This window comes from Rhea pennata, chromosome 5, assembly GCF_028389875.1.
Source record: "Rhea pennata isolate bPtePen1 chromosome 5, bPtePen1.pri, whole genome shotgun sequence".
NCBI lineage: Eukaryota > Metazoa > Chordata > Aves > Rheiformes > Rheidae > Rhea > Rhea pennata.
In genome coordinates, this window is record NC_084667.1 from 58728725 (window position 1) to 58749733 (window position 21009).

Sequence of the window (21009 nt, forward strand, 5' to 3'; positions counted from 1 at the left end):
ACTGCTGCAGGGTCCATTTCTAGCCAACCTAAAGCACATTTAAACAGGATTTTCTGAGGTACGTGTCATAGCATCATAGAGGAATGGACAGCAACAAACATCATGCAGTAACATCTCTGCTAACATAGCTTAACTCTTTTTCAGGTACTTGAATTTTTCTGTCTAGGGCCAGATTTTGCAGGTGCTGGAGAGATTATTCAAACCACAGCAAAGGGAGATCACATATTCAAGTACATCAATAATGGAAATAGTTTCATGCCTCTACATGAATCACTAGTTCCAGACAGTAAAATTTAAATGATTCCATCTCTTCTGTTCCATAACAAAGCTGTAAATATTGCTAAAATTCAGATTTTACAAAATGATGATCTAAAAAGCAGAGTTAAGAATAATTTTTGCACACTAGTTCTGAGGATTATGATTGCTCAAAAAAAAAGACATTTTCACACATTTTTCAGATGATTGCAAATCAAAGATTAAAAAAAAAACAAATCTGAACCCACCTAAATTTCCATGACTATAACATAAGTATAAACCTTAACTTCCTCATACGCAGCATCTGTTGCACATCTTACTAAGAAATAAAACAATTCCAGTCTGATATCATACTGTGCTGATATAAGTTTACACTACACTTACATTAAGAAACTACCACAGCATCAATGGGCAAAGTTCCAGGTTTCTGACTGCATGCTTTATTTCATCTTAAAAGTAAAGCCTATCAAGACAACTAGCATAACCATTTTATCAGTTATTTACAGTAAGCCAAACGCCTTTTGTTCCGTCCAGATACATGCAAGATGCAGTTGCTGTTTTAGAGTAACTGAAAACTTAGTACATCATTAGGTAACAGAAAAATTTGTATTTTACATCGCTATTATATTAGCATGCCTCCTCCTTTATTTTTTAAAAAATTGAAGCCTTCTATTCATAAACTCTGCTTGATACCCCTTCCTGCCCCCTCCACACACACACCTGGTGACAGGAGAGAAATCCAATTTATGAGGTACCACTTCTCTTTGACTATACGTTTAGAGTGAATTAGAGAGACAGTTCAATGAGACGACTGAAGCAATCTAATAGAGCATTGCAACCAGAGGGGCAGCTTCACAGACCCACACTGTCTCTCGGATCAGCTGCACCAAATTTAGCTGGTCTCACCTCACAGGTCCAATTCTGATGTGAAAGCTGACCCACCAAAAAACAAAGCAATTATTTTTGTAGTTTAGCAAATTGAAGAGCCAGAGGGACAGACACACCAACACAAGGGAGAAAGTCTTTCTGCACTGTCCATGATCTTAACAGTACAGTTCAAAGGCAAACAGTTAACACAAGGACTACCCAATAGTTTAGTTGATGCAAACTTGGCCTGCCTTAGTGCTGACTCTTGAGCAGTTGTGCAGTAAACTGGGTAAGGGAGCTGATGGAATCAATTGAGAATTACTTTTTTTTTTTTTTTTGATACTTTTGTTCTCATACCAAGTAACACTACAAACTGGGAAATAAAAGATTGAGGCGACAGGGCCTTAGATCAGCTTACAGTGCTACAGAACCGTACCTGGTATTTTGTTTGCTGACTCAAGCCTGCAGCACTACCCATATAAACATCTGAATTGTTTTTCAGTTTGAAGAGTTCCAGTAGCAATGACTATGTTAAATACAGGTGTGGCACATCTTTCTGTTCACTTCACTTCCTTTTAAATAGCAGCATATAGCAGAACATTTTCTATGGCATTACACACCAGTTTCAGAACTTCCTTAGAGCTCCGTATCTAATAAAAAGGTCAATGAAAGTCAAAATTCTGCCTCAGGAAAAGGCCACAAAGACATGTGACAAGCAATTACTGGAACCAGCAACTGGAAAATTTAGTGTAGTTGAAATTGCTCAGAAATACAGAAGAGAAGAAACTCTCCAAATCTTCTGAAAATATTATAAAGTCTGATTCTAAAATTGGTATTACACATTTTTAGTGAAAGGCTCAGAGTCCTTTTTACTATTAAATTTCACTTCTTCAGTTCCATTTCACCTAATCCCATAGCCCAACACTCCCTACAGTAGGAACTCCAAAGCCATTCTCATTCTGAAGCAGAAGTATTTAAACTCAAACAAGTTATAATGACCAGTCTGGTTGCACGGTGACATCAAACCGAGGCTCTCTACCTTGCTCTGCTGTCTCCCATGCCTCAGGCTGAAGTGCCGAAGAGGAAGACAATTTACAGCAGCGCTATTGTTCAACGAATTGGAGCACTAAAAGTCATAACCAGCGTAACACCAAGAGACATGCTGGGCATAAGCAGCAGGAGGAAACAGTCCCTGCAGTCATCCAACAGCAAGGGGTGAGACCTGGGTTTCAGAGCACTTGGGCCAAGGGCACCTCCTGACTCTTGCTCAGAGAGAGGCCGTAAAGAAGAAAGGGGAAGAGGAAAAACTCTTTCTTAGACTTTCAAGGCATGATGTGAACTTCATCTGGATCTGGAAGTCTGACACATTTCTATGCAATGTTCAGTGACACAGGATGTGACTTCATCAAACAAGTCAGACAAACAAGCAAATAGTATTGACTACTTTTCAGTTTATTTAGCACAGTTATTTTGGGAAGAACAACATGCTTTTATTTTGCTATGCTACTTTTCCTTCATGTTCAAATCTGATTTAGCACATGTCAAAATTGGCCTATATCTATACCTCACTTTCCAAATACTACTGTTTAAATTGAAAAAAAGAAAGTAATTTTGCAGGAAAAGAAATCTGCTAAAAATCTACAAGGAAATCCTAAATCCTGCCTTAGATGTAGATTTCTAGAGATGGAATTAAACTGTAGTAGGTGTACTGCTAGCAGTACAGGAGAGTTCAAAAAACAAACAAACAAACAAACAAACTCATAGTCAAAACAAAGCCAAAAAAGTCACTAGTAAGAAATAAACACCAAAGTTTGCAAAATTCTGTTCTAGTGTTGCTTATTTAATTACCAGTCTGCTAAAAAAAATCCGCTAATTATTCTAAAATTTCATACTGATCTAGTTCATGATTTCAATTAACTAAGAATAAAAATCAAATCTCAAACTCGCTTTGAAGCAATTTTTTTGAACACACATTGAGTATCTCTGAAAAAACACATTTTGGACAACACAGAATTTGGAGTATTAGATACATAACAGTTAATATATTTTCAAATTTTGAAAATACCCTTTAAATCAAATAGTCACCTCTACGAATGGTAAATCCTGGAACAGTAGATGTGAATTCTTAAAATGCAATGGATTTACAGTAGAAGATTGCAGAGATTCTTATTCTGTAAACACTTTGCATATAAAACCAGAAAAACATCATGCATTTTTTTTAGAGACACTTAAAAGCCTCTAAGCATTCTAAATTAGCTTTTCTAGCACAGAGAGGATGAAGTTCTTCCGTGTTCTCTTCCCCTCAACCTACAAATTTCCCTCCCCTTTCTGTACCCCACTTTTTTCTTCTCCTAGTTTAAGTACAATACACTGAGTAAGCTCTCTTTCCCCTTATCCTAAAATTGGGCACAACATAACACACACTTTTGCTTTTGCTTTAGTTTAATATGTTTACCCCTGTCTTTTCCTAGTATCTTTGCCATGTTACCTTTTAAAAGAATTCTTAAACGTAATTTCTGGTTCATTTTGGACGATTTGTTATTCTCCGAACAGACTGTGGGACCACATTACTACATAATTTAAAGGGAAAAAGTACATGCTTCTAGACTTTCGCAAGCTTCTTGCAGGCTCCTAGAATGCTTACATCCTCCACACTATCATTCTGAAATACAACATACCTCCTATTTCTGTGCTGCCCAGGTGATCAGAAGCAGCGTGGCTGCACGGCTCACTGGGTTCTAAGCTCCTCCTCCTCGCACATGCTGGAAGCCAGCAAGAAATAAAAGTCTGTTCATGGTCTTTAGCTGATACCAAATACCATTTTTTCCTCAGTCTTAAAGTTACTTCAATTAAAATATGTGCAGAATTTCAATCACCACACTTCCAGTTCTAAACACCATACGTGTTACAGCTTTACATCCTGCTCCTCCACTCTTTAAAGTAGGCATATCAATGGAGGATCATCCTAGCAAGGTTTTATATCAGATACAATATCTGACGGAGGATTCTGCATTCGGGCTTTTCAGTTTAAATACAACTTTCCAATTCTCCACACTCCTCTTTATTTGAATTTAACAGTAAGATTACCCATATGCCACCTTTCCTAATAAGAATTGCATCCATACTCCTTTTGCCCTAACGTTCATTTCCACCTATTTAAGTAGAGAATTCCTGCTCCTAGCTCTATGGACCATCTCAGCAGGACCTACCAATCTGAAAACAGAAAATCAAATACCTTCACATCCACAACAAGGTTGTGATAGGCTAGCTATTTTAAACTTTCACCTATACTACAGGTTTCGTTTGGTTAGCTTCCAACCTTTTCCTTTACTCGTACTAGGGAAAAATAACAATGGTCCAGTGCAATGGCAGAGGGGGCATCTGTGTATCAGTACAAATGCTACTTGAAGATCGTAATAGTGTAGAATAGCTTTTAGAATTTTCCATTTCCAAAGTACAGTTCCTGAAGGACTCGTCAAGATGCATTAATTTCCTTTCAAAATTTTCTGACATAGAGGAAAAACAAGCGGCCTCTGAGACCACAAAACATTTTAAACCACTGCAAACTGCAAATTAGTACAGATGAAGTCAATTATTTACAGAGAGAAAAGCCAAACAGATTTTTGACCACTTCCACTTCACCATGTAGCATTTCAACTCTACTCCATTTCTTTTTCCTCATTCTCCACACAGAATTTTGTTTTCCTTTCCAATTTATCTCCAATATCATCTAAATAAGCCTTGGCTACTTTGACGATTCAGTGATTGTTTCACTTAATGACTTAAGCTATTTTCTTCCACTTGCATTTTCTCACTTTAAGAAACCATTCAGTCCCAAAACTACAATCTTTAAAACACTGTCAATTTTTTCATTCTTGATAACTGCAGTTCAGATGCATTAGTTTATTCTTGATGCTAGTATTGTGGAGTTGACATTACATAATCCTTTTGTTCCACAAAGATACTTGAAATTTCCCAATGGAAAGAAGTCTGAAAGAGATGGACTCTTTAAAATTTTCTTCATTTTTTCACCTCCAAGATTCTCAATACTTATATTGATTACATCCTTTTTATTAACCCCCGTGAACAAGGTGCACAGGACTGCTTACTTAGTAACACATCATCCCATCTTTGAGTTGCCACTGTGAATCCAGCAAAGATAGGAATATGACAAGAAAGTTATGTTACTTTAAACATACTTGCATGTTACATGCAAGTTTTGGTCTAGTTTTCATGGATAGGTGCACCTACAACACAAGAATGATAGTGATGTCTAAGACAGAGATACCAAGCAGAATTGAGGGAAAGGAAGAATGCGCTTACAAAGCTTCTGGTTTTGTTATTCAAACTTTCTATACAAGAGTTTGAAGCTTTAAGATTATTCTTCCAGCAGCTGCCCTAATGCTGATAACTTAACAGACATTATCATTTCTAAAAGTTTAACTCTTGCTTCATATCTACTTAGAATTTTGAAATTAAGTTCACAGTTCCATCATTTTAACAAGCAATTAGCTCCACAAAACCTTTAAAAAAACATTAGGAACAACTACGTGTTGAGCTATTCTATCCGGTTGTTTGTATGAGCAACAAGTGTCATTTTGTTGCAGTTTCGATTGCAGTGTTCAGGTATTCACTCTTACAAAAGAACAAAAACATACCAAATTTTCTTGCAAGATACTTTACGATACCTGAGTAATTTGCGCAGTAACTGGCAAAAGTTCATCGCTGACTGTTCAGCTTCATTTTAAAGGAAGAGAAGCCAGGAGTGTTTACAATTGGATTCTGCAAAATCCAAATTTAAGAAGTTGGCTTCTTCTAAAAGATCACTATTTCTTCACTGTAGAAGAAATGCATTTTCAGAGAAGTAAAGACATTTAGGAGTTTCATCCTTCTTGCAAGAACATATTTTAATGCAGCAAAAACACCTGCAGAAGTCTAGCTAGAATCTTTTAGTTATCACAGATGAAAATTTTTCTTCAAGTATTATTAGCTCAATTTCTCTTCTTTAAAATCTTTACAGATTAGAATAGTTAAACTTTTTAGTATATAATCTCAGCATAAAGCTTTCCTTGAAGTACTGTCTAGCTGATATTTCCAGAAATGATGAAGATGGCTATCTGACCACTGCTGTAAAGTACTGATCAGTGATGCTTTTTCAAGTCCTTTCTAATCGACGTACCTGCTTATTTTCAATTCAATACTGCAAATTTTTATTCAAATCCTACAACTTCTCAGCAAAGAGTTGTATTTCTGGACAAGTGTTAAAAGATTAAATGTAGACAGTGTTGATTTCCTCTTCCACGAATTGTTATGCACAGCTAAATTTATTTCCTTGCCAATTAATATTTTGCACAAAAATGGTAACTAACATTCACCAGAAGTCCCTCTGAAAATGTAGCAGACAGGTTCTTAAGTGTTATATGGGACATGATGGGGGGAGGGCAAGATGAGATAGAGGAGATTGAAGTAAGAAGTAGGTCTTGTCCATGCTTCTCTTTTGCAGAAAGATAATCCATTATCTTCCACCAGCTGTCACCCATTTCAGAGCTCCCCATAGAGCTCTGAAGACAAATTACTGGAGCACATTTTCCAGTAAAGTCTTTGTATTATTCATTCTGTAGTTATCAAACATACACTTGAAGTAACAGCTACTATTACCAATATGCACAATGATACATTAGAACCACTAATGCACAAGATCAGTGCACTGGTGTGCAAGCATGCTGTTTTAAAGACATCACTGAAAAACAGTGTTTCTCTAAATACAGACAGCTGGTAAACAAGAAATAAAAAGTCTGAGTAGTCAAATAAAAGAGGAATCTGAGGACTTAAGGGGAGAGGAAGCACACTTCTCAGTTTTATGTAGTGAGACTCGGTCCAAAAAGAATTTACTGTCATTGCTTCACCCATATCACGTTTCCTCCCCCGTCTCCCCCAAGGAATCTGTACAGTGTGCAGGTACATCCCAACTGACTTTGAACACAGGGGGAACAACTTTCACATACCAACCACAAACATGGCTAAGTCCTTACAACGAAAGCAATCACAACAGCTACACAAGGCTTCGTTCAAAGTTTTTTGAAAAATTATGAACATCATAAATTGTTCATGTACATACAGAATCATACCTCCAAAAGGCAAAGGACCATTATATTATACATAACTGTCAATAAATGCCTTCATCACATAAAACTGATCGTATATGTTCTCTGATAAGGATGTCTACAAAACATCCACGTATTTAAGAATCATCAACATTTCAAGAAAACCTTATTATTTTCCCCAAAGAAAGTTGTTCTTTGTCCACAGGTGCTCAGCTTCAAGCAATGCACTCAAAAACACAGACACAAATTCACTGTATGGAAAGTCAAGTGTGACTTGACAATGTCCTATTAACATAACACACAACTAAAAAGAAAGGAGGAAGATGCAAGAAAGGAATCAGTTCTTGGGTTTTATTCCATTTATATTATGTTAACCTTATTTATTTTTCTTATTATGGTATTTTCTACTTAGCAATACATAATTTCCAAAACACTGAAATTGTCATTGTTGGTCTTGGTTTGCTAGTGCAGCAGCAGCAAGAAAGAACAGCACTAAAACTCGCATTTCAAGTCCATCGGCAAATACATTATACAAGCTCTTATTTTACAGAGGAAAACAAAAATTTGTAATATCTCCCATTAGAGCTTTCCAGCTATGAGGAAAATTAATTTCACTCTGTTGCTAGTAACTGCTCAATCAGATTCACATATTGTCAGATAAAAGAATATTAAGAATTCTACTAGGGATCCCTTTGCCATACCCTTCTTCCATCTTGCAGGACACCTAAACCTTTACTTTCTATAAGAGTCAGACTTTTAATCATGCAGGGATTGCAGGGTTCTCTGAAGGCTACATATAACAAAGCTTTAAAATATTTTAACTATTATCAACACTAGCAACCTAGACATAAGGAAACCAGAAGTAGATACAAAACTTTAGGTTCAAAGTCCCTAAAACCCGTTCTGACAATTCTGTTCCAGGAACAAGGAAACTTGCTTTGATTTAGTACATGGTAGGACAACATGAACAAAAATTTAGTTTAGTTCTCTATAATTTACAAGTCTAAAATTTAGTTCAAATGTCAATACTTACATTCAGACCACATAGTAAAATGTCAGCCAGTCAAGGTAAAGAACCGAGTACTGAATGAACGAATGGCGAATTTATGCAAGCTGTTCAAACTTCTTTAACAAAAAAATGATTCTATTTCATGTATTTTTCATTTTAAGAATTAAGAACAACAACTCTTTTCTCTTAAATAAATGCTATTTAAGAGGATATTAGCCAACGCTAATGGCTAACGCATACAAAATTGGTAATATAGAAGCACAGAATAATTTTGGTTGGAAGAGACCTCCAGAGGTCACCTAGTCCACCACCTTGTTCAAAGCTGAGCTAAATGCCAAAGTTTAACCGGGACCGGGTATCAATTTAAACATCTTACATGATGGAGAGCCTACCACCATTCTGAGCCTGTGTCCCAGGGCTGGACTAGCCTCACAGTGAAGAAATTTTTTCCTTGAATCTAATCAGAATTTCCCTTGCTGCAATTTTGTCCATTGCCTTCACTCTTTGGCTGTGCACCTTAGACGAGTCTGCCTCTGCTTCCTCTCTAACACCCTACGCGGCAGTTGAAGATTGCGATTGGATCCTCCTTCCAGCCTTACCTTCTCCAGACTCACCAAACCCAGGTCCCTCAGCCTGTTCTTGCACATCATATACTTCAGGCCATCTGCTGGACTCATTCCAGTTTGCTAGTATTTTTTCTGCACTGAGAAACAGAAAACTGGACGCAGTACTCTATGGGTGGCCTCAGAAATGTTGGATAGAGAGGAATAACCCGCTTCCCTCAACCTGCTGGCTACACTCCTGCTGATGCAGTCTAGTATGCAGTTAGCCTCCATTTTCAGTGATGTACTGCTGACTTATGTTCAATTAGCTGTTCACCAGGATCTCCAGATCTTTTTCTGCAAGGCTGCCTTCTAGCCACTCATTCCTCAACTTGTACAGTTTCATACACAAGAGACTGCATTTGTCTTTATTGAATTTTGTGAGTCTTCATGGTGTGAAGGAAAAAATAATGCACCTATGCAAAAGATAAGTATAGAGAGTAATCTCTGACCTCAAGAAGTACCTTCATCATTAAACAAAATCTTTACAACATTTAATACTATCTGCAACAGCAGTAAGAATTTATGCTAGAATACTAGTAACCCTGATTCTAATTCAACCAGGCATCTCTAATCCTGCTTTGAGTTACTCAAACAAACGCTTACCTTACCATTGAAGGTAATTACTGCCAGACAGCTCATGAAGAGCTGTATAAGCTCTTTGAAATTTTTCATCACCGAATTTTTTTTTTTAAATGAAAAATTTTCCCCATAAAATGGTCGGGCTTTTTGTCTTCATCCTCTACCTCAGATGCAATTAACTTGAGAATGCACAAGAATTGTTTATTTTCAGCCGCAGATTTAGACCTAGTTGGTCAAGCTTAACCAGTAAACCATATCAGTACAGCACTACATCTAATCCAGTAATCTTGCTAGCCCTCAAGAGCATACACAGAACAATAACCACACTTCAGCTGCCCAAATAACCAATAATTCCAAGGGTAAGATAAACCAGTCTGCAGGCCTCATACAGCTTCCAGTTAGGTAGCCCTACTGTACGCTATTATGTATCTGGCCAGCTGAAACCACAAAACAAAACAAAAACAAAAAAAATCCAAAACACATCACCCACCCAGCCCCACAGACACAAGATCAAATGATCACAGACTAGGTAACAGATATGTAATTCCTTCATTTAAAGTTTTCAATACAAATACCTCACCCAGATGCAACTATCCTTAGGAAAAATATATATTGTATTCATCTTTGGGTCTGATGCTCCAAGAATAGTCAGAAAGCAATGACCAAGGCAAATTTAGGCTGGAGAAAGAGGTGGGATGCTACAGCTAGAAACCAGATTAGAGAAAAAAAAAAAAAAAAAACTTTCTCTCCTCATTTTTAAACTTACAAGCCATATAGCTGAACTGCGAAATTTGCGGAACACATACACTATGTGTTCCTCTCTTAGCACTACAAAGAGAGGAGGAGAACATGGCCATCATGCACAGAAACTGAGGGGGAAAGGAACCTAATTGGTCTTATCACAAGAAAGAGAACTAAACTCAAAGACTAAACGCTTGCACTTTAAAGTGAGCAAAGTTTGGGGAAATTATTTCAAAGTGACAAAAAAAATCCTCAGGTATAAAATAACCTGCCCTAGTCCTCTGCTGCTAGTCTTACTCTACCTTAATTGCAGTAAAACAAAACAAAAAGACAAAAAAATCCCCAAACCTCCCTTACACTTAGCATACTCCAGCTTTCAGTACCAATAATCCAAATCACATCGGCAGCAGTGAAGCTCACAGCACAGAGTTCTGTGAAGAAGCAAACTTTTGAAGAAGGATGTACAAGCCCAGAAACAGAAGTTGTGTTTCAGTTGCTGTTAAAGCATAACTGAGGCTACCTCATCTATCTCCAGTGTAAACATGGATCTCCAGAAGGAGGAAACCAAAGACAGAGAAATTCCAGAGGGATCGGAAAAGGTTTATGACATCCAAAAAGTATTACCGCAAAATTATTAGAAACCTCTTCCTTTCTCAGATGAGGACACAGTTTTTTTCACTCAGCACAGCTCTTAAACTGATTTTAGTTTGTTATGCTCTGCATTAAAGTGGGGGTTTTTTGGTGGGAGAGGGTTGTGTGATTTTTTTTCCTCTCCGTCTCCAGAGCTGTATACGTCAAGCTCCATTAGACTAGGACGTGCACAAATGAAGGAGATGGGTAAGACAGGATAAAGTGTTGTAAAGAACCACTCTGTCCATCTTCTCTTCCTCTACTACCAGCAGTACTTGCCATTTTCAGTCGAAGGCTTTTGAACCAAATTAAAATATGAATCATTCTTATGTACATTCAGAGAATTTCTAGCAACATAAAAGTTGTTTCATAAGTCTCATCTGTCAAGGGAAGGCATACAGTTTAGTTCCTAGACTAAGGTACCATTACTAGCAGGGGAACCATACTACACAACAAAAACACACTACTACTATGGTTGCCATATAAAAAAAAAGAAAAAGAAAAAAAAAATCTGTGTCCCATGAACAACACAAACAGTCCCAACAAGAGCACTGTATTGCTAAAATAGCTGCAACTCTTTTAAGACTGGCCTGAATTTGTGCAGACTATTGAGTCTATACTTAAATGAGTTTAAATCTGGCTTGCATTACCATATCTTGCACTGATTTTTCTGATGCAAATTAAAATATAACCTCTGCTTACATTGAATTCAGTGCCCAGCAAAATTTTGCATAATTTTTTCTAAAATCATCACTATGCAAATCTCATTAAACTGGCATAAATATGTTGCAAGTAGGCCTTCACAAAGCTGTTACCCATGTTTATTTTTATGGCAGAGAACAATTAAACATTCTAAAAAGCATTTGGAATATATCTGGAATTGATGTTGTTTCCAATTTCTTTTGGCCTTCTTGGGAAAGGCAGCTACATATACAGTCAGTCCTCAATGGCACTGCACTTAAGCAAATCAAGAACTAGACCTTAGCCTTCATTAACATGTACCTGAATAATAAAGTCCATATATTTTAAAGGATTTAATATTCAGTGAAGACATACTCAGCATTTTCCAAAGCTCAGACTCCTCTATAGAGGTCTTAGGTTGGGCATCCCGAGGTACCAGTTGCATTTGAAGGTTTAGGCCATGGTTAAATAATATCAGGTTTCAGTGCTAAGACCCTGATGACATAAGTGACAGAAATTAAGATCTCAGGCACTTCAGGATGCCTAAGGCCTCAGCTGGCAATGATGGATGCACATACTTAATCTGAATGCTCCGTAAGTATACACAAAGGCATGATTACTGAGTTCTATGCAAAATCAGGGCTTAAGAAAACAGCATGCAGTTTCCTACTGAAGAAAACTACATTCATTATAGGGTACAACGGTCATCATAAATGAGAGGTTGCATTCCAACAATCTGCATATGTTGATGAAAAACAGAGTGGAATATTTTAGCACGAGAAAACAGTTAAAAAGAATAGTTCACATTGAACCAGAGACCAAATGCACTTTCAAAAAAAATTTTTTTTAATATTACAGCTTCAGTCAGATACATTACTGAGCATGATACAAGCTGTTCAGTGGCTATATTAAGACTAGATTGGTTTTTTGAATCTTTCACGAGGTACACTAGGGAATTTCAATCTCAACTGTTTAAAGTATTATCAAAGGCACAAATCTAGTAAAAAAAAAAAAAAAAAAGCTTTAATAAGCCCTTTTTCCACTTTTCCAAACAGATTTGCTTGCGGTCCATCATCCAATTCATCTTTTTCAGACATGGGTAAATCAAAACAAACTCATACAATTATTTCAATCCTAGGCACTATATTCTGTTGAGAGCTCTGATACATTTGTGATTGTTTAGGCAAATATTGTAATTCTTCTCCTTTTAATACCCATTTCAAAACGCATGAACTGCCTTAAATTATAGAAGACAGACGTAAAATTTACAAGTTTGAAGACTTAAGTGCTTTAACAGCCCCAAATAACCTCAGCTATAGACCAACATTTCTAAAAACCAATACATCAGTATGTAACCGTGAAGCAAAGCTAGCTTGCTATAAAAAACACTAATGAAACAAGTCTTTCAGTTCTGACTCACAGTTAAAACCCTTTGTTTCTAGTAGGTGTAAAAGAACTGACTCACTCCCACATACGAATTATTTGCAAGAAAAGGTTGGTTCAACTTCAGCTGATAAAAAAAGTTCATTGCACTGAATCTGCTGACTAAACAAACCAATATCCAGGCAGTTTCTCTCCAGCAAAGATGCGTAACTGGTGCCAACTACAGAAGTTTTAATGATGTAAATGAAGTATTTTCTTGGCAAAATTCAACTGATAATAGTGTCACCTATGAAAAATAATATTAAAATCATTTACATTTCTAAGAGAAACAAGTCAGAAAAGTTAGATGTATGGGATGCTAATTGTTACTGTATTTTATACATAATTTTGTACCACAAACAAGAGACTGCTAGCTACACACATTTTCTCTCTATGAAGACAAATTTACCAATGACTTCTCTATTCCTTCCTGACTTTTCATACATAAACAAAGTTAAAATACAAGATACAGGTCGTGACCTTTAACACATCACACAACTTCTCCAGTGCTCTATAAAGATAGTTGCTATTTACTAGCAACTTTACCCACAGGAGAAAAGTGATACTGAATTCCTCCTATTGGATGAACAACAAGCTGTGCCTAAGATGGCTGTCATTTTAACAGCATATGCCAATGTATATCTCATCCTCCAAACCACATTCCTTTCACACTGTCAAAACATCATTTTGGCATGCAGTGCCAATGTTTTGCAAAATAAAACATTACAGTAAAACCCATTAAAAATTATTGCCTCATTCTTAAAATAACAGGTTAGAACAGATATTATAAGGAGTCCATCATATATTCAGCAACAAGCTTTGAACTTTATGTCTTCAGATCACTAACCCTGACTACAGTTCTATTAAAGCTAATAAGGCAGTTTTAGCAACTCTTTGACGAAGTAGAGGACAGCAGAACAAGGAACTCAGGCTGACATTCAGTCTCCTGTTCATCAGCTATTTTCATTACCCAACCAAATTCACTTCTTTCTCGTGCCCAACAAGCTTATCACTCACTGTACAGCTTTTGCCTGCACAGAGAAGGAAGGATATTATACAAGCTAGCAGAGGATGGGGATGCTTCCTGGCTTTCTAAGAGTATCTCTGCATGGAGGAGGGGGGAAGGACAGAAGTGAGGAATTTGAAAATTAACAAACCATGAAGTTAGGAGATAAGGTGTTATCAAATGGCACTTTTTCTGCTGTAACTCTAAAAGGTCACCAACAAAGAAAATATCCTCGTAAGCAGCCCTCAAAGTCTGATACTGCTAAATTCATCTCAAAAATAGTTAAGAATGGTTTCTGTCTTCCATACCAGTAACATGCTTAGCCACACACCATATCTTCACACTTACCTGTAGGTTTTTATAGTACATCAGCATCCCTGACAATCACAGGACTAGCTCTACTCTGCATCTTGTTTTGAAGATGCTCTAATGCAGGGCTGGCAACACCTGTTCTCAGCCACATCTGCACTCAGCATTGACCTTCCGAAAGCAACTGACTTCAGACAGAGATTCTTCCAAGAGAAGAATTCTTCCTAATTCTTCCAAGGGAAAGGCCACCCTGCAAGATTCTCCCACTTTCATTTAAAAGCTTAAGGTACCTCTTTAAGGAGAGATGGAGGAAGGAGAAAGTAGGTTTGGGGGCTGACCAACTACGTACAAAGCTCAGAGTCCTATTTTTGCTCTGCCAACAGTAAGATCTAAAACCTTAAGTATCAATCCTTACAGTGACCCAAAGCTACTGATGTGTGATTCACTGCACTAAGGCATCACAACAGCAACTTTTCTGGTGAACTTTCTGTGCAAGATTTTTCCATCTACCATCCAGTCTCAAAAATATTAGGTATATCCTCAGAAGTGGCAGCTTCATGCTAGGCTAAAGAGATTGTTGTGAGTGCTCTCCACATTCTTCTCTCCTCTAGCTCAGAGTGGGAACATATTACTGCTACTACAAAAGCATCCACTGCCTGCCTACTACGCCAGGCTATCTCTAAGGATTTGGCAGCAGGTGCCCAGCTGGCCTACCCATGCCATTCAATGAAAGTCGTCATCTTCCTCAGAGTTTCAGGCCCCCTAAATGTAAGTTCTTCTCACAAAAAAATGAACACCAGCCCAACTGGGTAGCAGATCTTGCACAAACGAAGAACACAGAAGAGAAGCTAGCATTCAAACACATGGCTCATAAATTTATCAGGAGGAATGGTCCACAGAAGCATCTCATGCACCTACCTCAAGGAGAAGACACTACATTTCAGACCAGTTCAAACTGTTCTGAAAATGGTTTTGAGGTGTTCTCACCAAAAAGACTAGACATTATACAGTCCAGGAGTGAGACAACATTGAAGCAGCTATATGGGGACATGTGCCATCATGCCCACTGCAGCACACCAGCAGTACAAAACGGGGTCAGAGGAAACAAAGGCTGGAGAAACAGAGTCTATGCAGCACCAAGAGCATTTGAACACAAATAGAAGTCCATTCTGGTCAGATTCCTCTTTGAACATTCCCACATATTGGCTGCAAACACTGCCAGTAGCTGTTCAAAAATAGAGCAGCCAGTTGTGCCAGTTTCTGCCAACTAGAAGAAAAGGCTAGTAAGCACTAGCTACAGCCAGCAAAGATAGCTCCTGTAAAACAAGGTGATGTGTCAGATGTGCATGCATATGGTGCTAGCCAGCAAGGTGCCCTGTGAGCAACCACTCTAGGGTCCCAGCGCCTCTGGCACTGAACAATAAAGGATTAAGATCATTTGGCATGACTGAACAAGGCACTCAATAACGAAGAACACACTGCATCTGCAAGCCAAAGGAGAAGTGATGTATGGGTACCTGAGCTGTAGCCATGCTGGTCCACTATTTGTTTAGTTCTCTTCTCATCATGTGGAAGATGGGCAAGCATACTCCTTTTGTAGGGAGAGTCTTTTAGGAGATCCCTCTGCAGTGCATGGATCATACCAGTCTGCAGCATCTCAGCACTGGGGTGGTAGCATAATCCATTTGTAAGTCCAAAGGCCACATACTGTCCTTTGTGCTTGTCTTTTCTAGAATGGCAGGATAGCTTTATGTGGTATTTACTAGTGGCCTGGGTCAGCTTTAGGCAAGGAAAGTACTGCCATGCAGACTATTTTACAGGTGCTCTGGTACACCAAAAGGGCTAGGCAGTCCCAACAGCTTCCAGGACTGCAGCTAGATTGCTCTCCTGACAGCCCTAGGGGACCAGAAGGGCCAGCAGAGATGGTCAAGGAGTCTAGCTTCAAAGACACAAGGGCTGTAGCATCCTACTTTCACTGATGACTTTCAGGGAGCAATAAGAAAATATCAGTAGAATAAACAGGACTCTTAGGATTCTTCATTCTATTTCTCACCCTAGCAGCAGCACGTGTAGCAACAGTTTAAAGAACACTAAGCACAGATATGGCAAATTCTTTCTGAACACACACGACTAGGGTTACATGCAAGTCTGCCATGTAACAGGCTTGAATTCAATTCCACTAGAAAATACTGAGTGTTATGTCAATATCTATTATATAAACAATACAGTAAGAATCAGTTGGATGAGACCTTTTTCAAAGAGGATTATAAGTACAAATAAACTGCAAGAACCGAACTTTTGAGTTCCTAACTTGCAGCTCAACTAGCCCCTCTCTGAAGATACTTTGGGTGAAAAATGTTTCCTATACTTCCAGTATACTGGAAACGTAGTACATTTGAGAGCTTCATTCACCATGGGAAAGCTACAGCTGCCAAGGTGAAAATGGCAGATTCTTACATTTCTAAAGAGAGGGCAGTCACAGACTGCCTCAAAGAAAACAGCCACACCCTGCACTCTTTTGTAGTTAGCGAATAGGAAGAAGATTCTGAAGAAGCAATCCTGTGGTAGGACTGCCAGGAAGCAGTAGCTAGATATATAGGACAGAAGCTATGAGATCCAGTTCAGGCTCACCAATCTCTACCAGTGAGGCACAAAGTTTCTACAGAGGTTCTGTGACTCAAGAAGCCATCCAAACTCTCAGAGGATAAACGTAGGACTTAATTTTCCATTCCTTGATTCCCTTCTCCTGTAATTTGCTTCTCTAGAATATAAGCACTAGTGTGCTAGTCTCAGAGAGCAGAAATATCCACAACTCAACATCGCTTCTGCACCTGCATTCCCACAACAAGGAGAAAAACCTCTGCCTCATCTACCATGCCTGAACGCTACTTTCTCTTGTCAGTTAAGAATGCAAACAATATTTTAGCCATGCTTAATGACTTTAAGGGAAGTTTGTGCACAAGATACCTCACATCCAATTGTAAATTCAAAATAGTGAAGAAATGCTAATTATATAACTCAGCTTAATTTAAGCTTAATATGTAGTATACCTTCCTTTGTCAGGGATAAGTTTCCATTTCGTCAAAAGGAAATTCCTTGTCTCCAGTTGATAAAGAAACATGCTCATCTTCAAAGTATAGCTCAAATATTTAACTACAATCTCATGCCACCACAGCACAAAAAACTTCTGCACATCAATCCCAAATATCTTCTAACAGAGAAGCAGACTGCAATTAAGACTGCACATCATGACATGAGGAGGATTAGCATGTTTGGCATGGTATTTTCCTTATTATTAGCTGGAGGCAGAAGTGAGTTCCTTGTCAGTGGAAACATACTGTGAGGGCATTAGGACACAGATAAAAGGTGTCTTCTTGTCTGCATTTATTTGTTTTTAACAGCTTGGAAGAAAGGGAGGAACACACACTATCAACTTCAATTGCTTTTAAGGGAATTCCTTGTTGATGAACATAAATATACAGCAGTTCAGATTTAGGCCCATCTCCTTACCATAAAGGGCCTGGATTACCAACTTTTATCCCTACTCTACAGCACCAGATGGTAGCTCACATACATTTCAATTATTTATTGAATAGGCACTTTGTTATACTAGGGTAGTCCCACATTGCAGTAAGAATTACACACTGTTTTTATTGCTAGCTATACTTTTCATCAAGTCAGTAACCTTTTCATATTCAGTGAACATAATAAATAGAATTAAATAAGCAATTGGATAAATAACTGGATAATCTGCCTCTCCATCACACAGAAGATGACAGCACAGGGATCAATCAGTAATGTACAAACACCACCAGCAGTATAGAAAAAGTGCATCTTTCCTTGGCCTGCCCCATATCCTTCTCCCAGTTTCAGAACCTGAAAGCATGATCATGGTCTGACATATCACACTGAGCAGTTTGTAGTCGCCTGCTCATTCAAGCCATCAACTTGTGAATAAGAGCATAAAACTGAAGCGCACTTTGCAGAAGATGTACAAAGCTCCCACCCCAAAACAAATACTCAACGCTCCCCTGGCTGCAGCCTTTCAGGGCAGATGTGATAAAGTGGTTAACTATTCAGTTGGCAATCGCATTACTGACGTCAGTACAAGAGTCCAGGAAGTGAATCCTCTTAGTTTGTTAGCATATGACAAAGAGTGGTGGTCCCCACCACAGAAATTAAGGAGAACCAGCTGTCCCTACATTTTAGGGCAGCAGTCTGTATTACTAAAGACACACATTTGCATTTACTGAAGTCAGCCACTCCCCCTCCCTTAGGAAGTCCTTTGTTTTGTTTTTTTGAGAGAGATCTTTAAAAGGCTAATTAACTGTACATGCATGGAACAGCTGATAAACGGGACAATGAACTCGTGAGCAATGGTCTCTCCCTCCACCCTCCCCTCCAATTCCTATTCCATGAAGATAAGTCACCTTCACCATAAAGTATTATTCATAACTTACTCAGCTGAATAAACCAGTCAGCCACCATGACCACTTTAATCACAGATTTACCATAAGAGATAGAGCTCACTAGCCACATGCCTGCTGTCAATAGTTGTAACTAACAAGACAGGATAGAAAACTTTTATCACAAGGATAATTACGAAGAGTTTTTCTTTTCTTTTGGAGGCGGTGTTGGTTTTTTTGTTCAGCACGCTCCGACTATTGGAGGTTTCTCATTATCAGGTAACTTAACGCTACGAAACCATTAAACAGATCTGTGACAAAGGCTGCCAGGAGCTACTCTGCCCTTCGGGGGTATGCCCAGGTTAAAGAGCACACCCGGAGAGCGGTAACTGTTCTCCCTTGAGGACACGCACACCCTCTCCACCAGCAGCAACAGACCTGGCACAAGAGCCGCCCCGCACACCCCCCCCCGGCCCCGGCGCGGCAGGGCGCACGGCGAGGAGGCGCGGGATTACCCCGCCGCTCGGGGCTAAGCCGAGCAGGCTTTCAGGCCAAGGACACTCCGGTGCCGTTCCTGCTGCCGGCACCAGGCCCGGCTGCCGGCGGGGGCGGGGACAGGGAGGGAGGGGGTCCGCACCCCGCCGGGCCGCGCACGCCCGCGGCCGAGCCGAGCCGAGCCGGGCCGGGCCGGGCCGGGCCGCCCTCCCCTTCCCTCCCGGAGGGCCCGGACCCTCCGCACCGGGGGCCCCGCCGCGGCTCACCCCACTCGAGGAAGTCGGAGACGTATCGGTCGCGGCGGAGCGGCGAGTCGCGGCTGCACTCGGCGTAGACGCCGACCAGGAGGTCGAGCAGGGTCTCCACGCTGAGCACGCTGTCGTGCCGCTGCGGCCCGTCCAGCACCAGCTGCTCCAGCCGCTTCAGCCGCACCTTGGCCGACATGGTGCCGCGCCGGCGGGCGCCGGGCCGGGCCGGGCCGGGCGGACACAGGCGCTCAGCCGCGCTCAGCCGCGCCGCGCCGCCTCTCGCCCCTCACGGCCGCGCCGGGGCCGAGCGGCTCCTTCCACGGGCTCCGCCTCAGGCCCGGCCGGTCCATGGGCCGGACTCGGCCTCCCGCTCCGGCCCTCTCGGCGGGCACCCGGCGGCGCTCCCGGCCCCGCTCCCGCCGAGGCCCCCGCGGCAGCAGCGGCGGCGGCTCCGCGCGTCTCGCAGGCGGCACCGAGCGGCCCCGGCCGGGACCGAGCCACGCCCACACGCAGCGCCCGCGCGCACCGACGTGGGCAGGGCCGCGCGCAGGAAGATTGGGACCAGCCCCGCGCCGTAGTTGGGGGGGGGGGGTGACGGAGGGCGCGGCGCGTCTGCCGCCTCTGCCGCCTCTGCGGAACCGCCTCGGCAGATTCACCGCGGAGGCGGGGCCGGCAAGGAGGAGCGGCTGTGGGTTCCGCTCGGCACTTTCGCCTCCCGGTGGAAGGGGAGGGAGGGGGCGAGCGCAGCCTGCGCGTTCGCCTCGGCACATTCGTGCCGCGCCCCTCTCCCCACCACCATTTTCTGGCCAGTGCCGACAGGGCTTGGGGCGCAGCGGATCCCCCCAAGCGGGGGGTCTGGACCACTGTCTCCAGCCACTCATGGGCAGACCCGCTCTCATGGCTGTGGCCTCTCCCACCCTCAGCGTACATCCCCCATGGGCTGCGGCCAGCCATGGTTCGGGGCCTCCACGCAGCCCTCATGTGCCAGGCTGCAGCCCCTGGTGCCCAGCGTGGGCTCCCGTGGGTGTGACCCAGGGGCCCATGTGGGCTCTTGCTCCCTGGCCAGGCACTGCCCTGGTGGGCAATACACGCTCAAGGCATGTGGAGCTGCCAGCAGGGCCTCAGACTTGGGCGGGGGGGAGGGGGGTTGCAGCAAGCCCTTGCCCTTGCCCTTGCCTTTGCCCTTCCCTGTGCTAATTCCTTGCTCTGCTGCTCAACTTGTCTTAGTGGGGCCCCTGGCAGCAGTGGCAGAGGGCTTGCAGGACCAGCAAGGCCTTGCAGCAGGAAGCGGCACCTCTAGACTTGCAGCTTTACGCACCCTTCAAACCCAAGCTGACTTACACTAGGAGTAGCGGCTAATCAAGGGAACCTGGAATAAGACACTCAGACTTTCTGTAGTGCCTTTTAATGGCATTACAATTTATTCTGAGAACTGTTTTCCCTGGAGATTGCAGCACCTTAAGGCAAGATACTCAATAGCTTGATGGGAGTTTACGTCTCTAGGAATGCAGCCAGTCAGGTCCCAATGCAAAACCAAACTAGGAAGAAAGCTTTTTCCTTGGTTGTCTCCCCTGGCAATTAGATAGAGCCCTGTGCGCTGAAAATCATCACACCGGAAAGAGCAGCTGCTCAGTGCTGGTTCTGTCACTGTT

At 41.3% G+C, this 21009-nt stretch overlaps 1 protein-coding gene across 9 annotated transcripts in view; it reads right to left on the reverse strand.

Moving 5' to 3' along the window:
* Nucleotides 1–19579, reverse strand: part of CDC42BPB (CDC42 binding protein kinase beta) — a 93413-nt gene extending 73834 nt beyond the window's left edge. For all 9 annotated transcript variants that reach the window (XM_062576798.1, XM_062576794.1, XM_062576797.1 and 6 more), the window contains exon 1: nucleotides 19376–19579. In XM_062576798.1, the coding sequence (XP_062432782.1) occupies nucleotides 19376–19553 (178 nt within the window). In that variant the 5' untranslated portion in view covers nucleotides 19554–19579. The remainder of the gene's footprint in view (nucleotides 1–19375) is intronic.
* Between the last annotated feature and the right edge of the window lie 1430 nt (nucleotides 19580–21009).